The 7,503-nt window shown below is 34.3% G+C and overlaps 1 protein-coding gene across 1 annotated transcript; it reads left to right on the forward strand.

Annotated features, from left to right (window-relative positions):
- Positions 1 to 261: 261 nt before the first annotated feature.
- On the forward strand, positions 262 to 2,197 carry LOC131166809 (AAA-ATPase At2g46620). The gene has a single exon (XM_058125396.1). The coding sequence runs from the start codon at positions 466 to 468 to the stop codon at positions 1,930 to 1,932; it is 1,467 nt and encodes a 488-aa protein (XP_057981379.1). The 5' UTR covers positions 262 to 465; the 3' UTR covers positions 1,933 to 2,197.
- The last annotated feature ends 5,306 nt before the right edge of the window (positions 2,198 to 7,503 follow it).

Genomic DNA, 7,503 nt, shown 5'->3' on the forward strand with positions numbered 1-7,503 from the left:
AATACCTTCAAAATTATTATATTTATGAGCATTTAAATGGGAGACATGCTTTGGAATAAATATTTGAATACTGAGGATATGATTAAACTTAAAACAATTTATATGGGGAAAGTATGCAACCTCATGTCTGTAAATTATGGAATTGGCGGTCCATACTCCTAATCACATCCTAATTTCCAATTAAAAACATAGCCCCAACTGTGTCCACAGCAGCAATACGCAATAAAAGCCTATTAAATATCCTAGTTGGAAAGCAGCTGACTGATTGGCTCTACACACTCACTGAGAATCAAATGACAACCCTCTCTCTCTATCTCTCTCTCTCTCTCGCGCTACGATTCTATAAATTTTCAAACTCTTCCGCCATGTCAACTCTGCTCTTCCCCTTCCCTACCTACGAATCTTCTCATCTACTCTTCCCGCTCTCGTCCCCCGAAATTTCTCTTCTTCCATCCTGCTTGAACCATGGTTTGCTTTGATCTTCTTAATTGTTTTCTAATCTGCAAATCGAAAATCATGATTCTGAACCACGCTTTCCTTGTGGTGATTTACATTGCTTGTATATTCGTCTTTCTTCGTGTAATTTTACCCAGAACTTCTTTGGTTTTCGTTGTAAAGCAATGTGTCGAATCGATTGAGGATTGGTTTCGTGTGTTTCAGTTCTTCAGAGTCCCGCAGTTCGACCACAATTTCCAGGAAAATCAACTTTACCGGAAAATTTCAGTCTATGTAAATTCTTTAGCTTCAATTGAAGATTCAGACTTTACCAACATTTTTTCGGGGAGGAAATCCGGCGAGATCGTCCTCGGTCTCCATCCCAATCAGACGGTCCGCGATTCTTTCCTCGGTGCCAGAGTTTCTTGGGTGAACGAAGAGAGAGGCGATTGCAGGTCCTTCGTTTTGAAGATCCGAAGGCGAGATAAGCACCGGATCCTGCGTCCTTATCTGCAACACATTCACGCAGTTTCCGATGAGATCGGACAGGGGAGGAAGGAGCTGAAGCTCTACGTGAACACTCAGGATCACGGTCGCCACAGGAATGGACGGTGGATGTCCGTCCCCTTTACTCATCCCGCAACCCTCGACACCATCGCCATGGACTCGGATCTGAAGAACCGGGTCAAGTCCGACCTCGAATCCTTCCTCAAGTCCAAACAGTACTATCACCGATTAGGCCGCGTTTGGAAACGAAGTTTTTTGCTTTACGGACCTCCCGGCACCGGAAAGTCGAGCTTCATCGCTGCCATGGCCAAGTTCCTCCGCTACGACATCTACGACATCGATTTATCAAAGCTCTCCCGCGACTCGGATCTGAAGACTCTTTTGTTGCAGACGACGAAGAGATGTGTGATTGTCGTCGAAGATCTAGACCGGTTTGCCGTGGAGAAATCGCAGGCGGTGTGGCTATCGGGTTTACTGAACTTCATGGACGGTATATTTAGCACTTGCTGCGGCGAAGAGAAAGTGATGGTGTTCACAATGTCTGAAAAGGAACAGATTGATTTTTCCATGTTAAGGCCTGGGAGAATTGATGCGCATATACATTTCCCTCTCTGTGATTTCAAAGCTTTTAGAACTCTGGCTAATAGTTATTTGGGGCTGAAGGATCACAAGCTATTCCCGCAAGTGGAAGAGATTTTTGAGAGCGGAGGGAGCTTGAGCCCGGCGGAGATCGGTGAGCTCATGATCATGAATCGGAGTTCACCGAGTCGGGCATTGAAATCGGTGATTAGTGCTTTGCAAATCGACGGCGATAAGCGGAGGGTTAGTAAGATGGGGCAGAGGTTAGAGGACGATGAGTCGAAACAGTTTGGGGACTCGAGTGATTCATCCGTTACTTGCAGGGAGACTGTTCCGCCGGTGAGAGAGTTTCGGAAGTTGTATGGATTGTTGAAGATGAGCATCAGAAAATCTGGATCATTTCATAGGTAGTTTCTTAATTTTTGATGCTTGATTTGATGAAGAGCATCACAAAATTTGGATCATTTGATCTATAGAAGTTAGAAAGAGAGTTGATTTTGATGTTCAATTGAGTTTTGAGTTGGCGCCGCTGGCGAGCGATGTACATAACAAAGAAACAGTCCTTGGTTTAGAAAATTAAACCATAGACATGTTTTAGTGGAAAGGATTTTTTTTTTCTTTAAATTCTTTTATTTAATTATAGAATACAATATTACTTCTATTTTTAATTTGACAATATCTTTTCAGTAATTATGAAATTTGGTACATGTTGAGTTCCATTGCATGGGTATATAAATTTGCATATAATATTTGTTTGCTAAAAAAATCATTCCTTGTGTACATAGATTTACATAGTATTGAGTTGCATATAAGATTATGGTAATTTATCTATTTTTTATTTCCCAATCTTATAAATTTTTTGTTGTGCCCAAATCCTACTATTAACAAAAGTAATTAATTGAGCAATTCAATTTGCGAATTGAAATAAAAAAGAAGGGTAAAATCTAGTAATATCCCTTAAGTTTCCTAAAAATGACACTCCACCCCTTGTATTTTCATAAATTACCTAAAAAATTCCCTGAAATTTAATATTATTGACAAAATGAACCTTCGAATGGTTGACATTAGTTAACCCTGATGTATATGTGGACAAATTAATTTTAACCATAATAAAATGATATATTTATAATGACACCTATTTAATAAATTAAAATTGAAAAATCGGTCAACATAATATCGTGGAAACTAACTATATGACTCAAAGATCTAATTGATTCTCAAATTAATTGGTCTATCTAATTTAATCACTTTAAATCAACCAATTGACATCATCATAATGAAAAAGAAATATTAATATTTTAACTTTTTAATAAATATATAGAAAAAATAAAAATTACTAATAAATCATAAAAATTCCTACTAATTATAACACTTCAAAATGTTTATTAGATGTAATTTCCATAAAAATTAAATCACTAAACATGTCATAAAATAGTGTTCAATATTTTTAAATTCAAGAACTTATCAAACATAGTGTTTAAAAAAAAAAAAACAGAAAAAAGAAAAATTTAAATTTTATTATTTATAAATTAAAATTATAAAATGGGATGTTAATCCTTCTATGTGTAAAATATGAAAGCTAAATGGATAAAAAATATTTAAATTTATATTAAATTTATTTTATTCAAGTTATTAGGTTTCAATCAAACCCAAAAAGCAAGCCACAATTCAACCAATCTTCTATCCAAATCATTTTTTTTTTAAAAAACTATATTTTATTTGTTAAAAATAGATTTAGTCATTTAACTTTCACGAAATGTTTATTGTAAATATTTTGCAATGATATAATTATTTAAGTATTTTTCTGAATCATTTGTATGATTTATTTGTTTTTCATAATTTTTAATTTTTTAAAATATAATTTAATTATATTATCGTACTTATTTTAACTGATTGACCTAATTTAGTTGTTTAGTGTTCAATTCACTTATTACTTTAATTTTTCAGAATGTATCGTAATTAATTAATTAACTTTTCCAACTTTACCTATTAAATTAATGTCATTTTCTTAATTTATCTCATTGAAATTGAGTAAAAGGGTAAAATTGTCATTTTATAAAGGTTTATGTTGTCAATTAAGTAAAATCTCAGTGGATTTTGTGATAGTTTTCAAAAACTAAGGAGGCGGAGTTTGAGTTTCATTTTCTAAAAAGTGAGGGGGTGTTGCTGGATTTTACCCTAAATAGAAATTTGTTACTTGCTCAAGTGGTATTCTTAAGTGAATATATATTGAATCACTAGGAATTCCAACCTAAATGAGACCCCCTTAGGTGGCAATAAATCGAGGGAGGATGTGATTGACCCCATAATTCCGTCTTAATAAATCAAGCATTGGTCTTCATACAGAATTGAACCCAACACCTCTTATTATTCGAAAACCTTACAGCTCATCCATGTGCACAGCATATGATAGTTAATTACTAGCATGCATAGAATATTAAATAGAAAAAAAAATGTTTAGATAACACACATACATCGTAACATGTACTTAAATCAAAATTACAAGGTTGATTTGCACTTGGTGTTACTTAGTAAGCAATATAAAAAGTGTGATTGTAAATGGCAAGATATAATTATAAAAATAAAAATAATTCAATAAATAAATCACAATTAAAGAGAAAAGTAATGTCCAAAAAAAAAAAGGCTTTAACAACTATTTATCATTTTCATCAATGTAAAAATTTAATTCTTTTGGAACTAAAAAAGGTGAAGTCTTTATCATTTGCAATAATCACTCTAAAGCTAAAAGAACCAATAGCACATTTAAAAGCCAAACAACAAATTTGTAGAGTGATAAATATAATAAAAAATGCCACTCGTAAAAGGCAATAGTGATGCCACCTGTATAAGTAGAGCAGTGTACTATCGTTTCTAGAATAAAAAGTTTGAAGCCAAAAAGTAAGCAAACTATATTTTCAATGGTTATTATAATTTAATTTGTATCAAAAAATACATGCTTGGGATTGAAAAGAATTAAGGTAGCATTTGGTTTATAGTTGAAATTAGAATTAGAATCAAAGTCAGAATTTACTGAAATCGGAAAATGCAAATTCCTCTCTCATGTTTGATTTGATACATAATTGGAGTTGAAATTGTATTATAGTATATGATATACATAGACATAAGAATGTGATTATAACTTTTCATAATAGTATGGGTAAATGTGGTAAAAGATGCAGTATTAGTTGCATATACAACTATAATGATAGGTACATATATGGTTGTACTAATAAATGTAGTAATAGATGCAATAATAAATGTATATGTACATACAAGCACATGTGTAGTCATAAGTGTAGATGCATAATATATAGATGCAAATTCAGATATAGATGCATATATATATATATATATGTATAGATGCAATTATAGAAGCAATGTTAAACACACTTATAGATACAAGATTATTGGATTGATTTGCATAATATATTTTTTTGTGATATTTAACTCTAATAAAATACTTGATTATTTGTCAAGTTAACATGAGAAATTTGAAAAATTCAAACCATAAAATGAATGCTTGTTCAAAACTAAAATTTCCTAAATAAATTCAAATTTCTTTGGTAAACTAACTATGTTTTTGATTTGATAAGCTACTATTGTCAGGGTTGTTATGATTTGAAGTAGGAGGTGTTGTTCTTTAGTGCAAAATTAGTAGTTATTGGAGGTCTATTTGTTGAGGAATGAACAAAGCTTGTGGTGCAGTAAACTCTATATATTGGAGGTTTTGTTCGTGTTGAAGGTTTGATTGAAAATACATACATTTAAGAAGAAGACTGACTGTTGATCTAGTTTATCCTCATTTCATATTGTACTTTTTTATCCACTGCATGTCGATTGAAACATCTAATATTAGAATGAAGTAGCTCTAGCTCTACATGTGAGAACTTCAAATCATGAAGTGAGTCAGGAGTTGTTTTTCTTTTTATATTAGAGTGTATCTCCAGAGTTGATGAGGTCTTGTAGTGCAGTAGCACGGTTCCTTAATATGGTAAAGAAGGTAAGGCTAGCTGGCTTTGGTAAGATGGTTTTCCTAAAAGTTGAGCTAAGGGGACACAAGAGATTTCGGAACTAGAAGTCTTGATGCCAAGGTGGCTTGAGAGCGAGGGACAATGATTCTTTGAGGGCCAATCTTAGAAATCTTGAGGGACGATTGTTTAGTGAATAATGATACTCTTGTGTGAAAATATATAAGATACAATGAAAAGTTTGAGCTAGTTAGCTTGGGGAGTGGATATAGGTTTTGTTGCAGCCACAAATTGAGCGACCTTCACATTCACTAATCACGACCACCTGAAAAGAGATAAATAAGGAAGACTTGGAGGACCCGTGGTGAGCAACTGATCCCTGATTGGCCCAACTAATGAGCAACGCTCTTAAGGCTAGAAGACTACCCAAAAAATAAGCAAAGCTCATTAGGCAAAGAAGAATCCGCTCAACTGATGAGCAATGCTTATGAGGTCAGAAGACTGCCCAAAAAATGAGCACAACTCACTAGGCAAGGAAGAATCGGCCAAACTGACGAGCAACACTTGTGAGACTAGAAGACTACCCAAAAAATAAGCACAGCTCATTAGGCAAAGAAGAATTGACCCAACTAACGAGCAACGCTCGTGAGGTTAGAAGACTGCCCAAAAAATGAACATAGCTCATTAGGCAAAGAAGAATTAGCCTAACTGACAAGTAATGCTCGTAAGGCCCAAAAATGGCCCAAACTATGAGCACAACTCATTAGGCTTGAAACGGCAAAACAAAAGAGCATGACTCATTAAGCCACAAGTAGCTCAAAATGTGTCAAGAAGAGCTGTTCGACAAAAAAAAAAAAAAAGAACAACAACTTTTGAACTTTGGAAGCCTACTTCAAAAATTCGAAACTGAGAGGGGGGGGGGGGGGGGCAAAGGATATACCCCAAATACATCACTTACCATAAGTTTAGAGAAGATTAGAGCCTAGCATTAATGATGGCAGTTACCACCGAAGTCAACTGCTCAGATAGAGCAATTGACGTCAGCTCCATGATGACCAGAACAATCTACGCCAATGCTATAACAACCGGAGCGATTCACGCTTGTGCCATAGTTCACCAATAAATGGCATATCACCCTTGGGTCAAACTCCATCACTATAAATGGGGATTTAGAGAAGAGGTTAAGGTATCTCATTTGATTTCCAAATATAAGTTCACTTCAGCACTATAAGATTGATGGAAGCATTCATGATTAGTATATACAACTTTTAGCTTTTATATTGTGTTCAGCCCTGTAGTAAATATGAGTTTGAACAAAGCCCTGTATACATGAAATTTCTTCTTCAACATATTGTTCAATATAAAATCCAATTACTCTTTCCAAAGTTCAGAATTCAAGTAAACTCTTAAGTTAATTTATCTTTGGGGTGTTTAGCCAAGTAATGTACTCCCGTATGGTTTCCGCAAAGAATGGTTCAACCAACGTACTCCCTTTCAGTTTCCGCAACCCAAATCAAAATCAAACTTTTAAGGTTTACTTGATTTCCAAATATACGTAGTTTATATGATTTTCAAATTTAAACCATCTACACAATTTAAATATGTACTGAAAATAAAAAAAATAAGGAAAGAGAGAGTGAGACAGAGATTTTTACGAGGTTCAGCTTATACCCAGTCTACGTCCTCACCTTTGGAAAACCACCAAAGGATTACTAAACCTGCTCCTTTAATAGGCGGAACAATACCTTTACAACACTCCTTGGTTAAGGTTAGAGCCCGCCTTCTCCAAATGATATCCCCTCATCCAGTCACTCCTTAACTAGGTTAGAGTCCGTCTCTCTAAGCAATATCTCCTTACTTAGCCAACGATCCAAACAAGCCTTGGAATCGTCAATCTACAAGATACAAATCAAATAGATACGTACAAAGAACTTGATCCTCAAAGAGCTGGTTAGTACAACAATTACAGCACAACTAATACACTTCAAATTCAAAATATCAAAAAAATGAAGTA

This window comes from Malania oleifera, chromosome 10 (genome assembly GCF_029873635.1).
Source record: "Malania oleifera isolate guangnan ecotype guangnan chromosome 10, ASM2987363v1, whole genome shotgun sequence".
In the NCBI taxonomy this organism is placed as follows: domain Eukaryota; kingdom Viridiplantae; phylum Streptophyta; class Magnoliopsida; order Santalales; family Ximeniaceae; genus Malania; species Malania oleifera.

Excerpts from the sequence above, each read along its gene's own strand:
- LOC131166809 (XM_058125396.1), top strand. The coding sequence starts at position 466 with ATGGTTTGCTTTGATCTTCTTAATTGTTTTCTAATCTGCAAATCGAAA.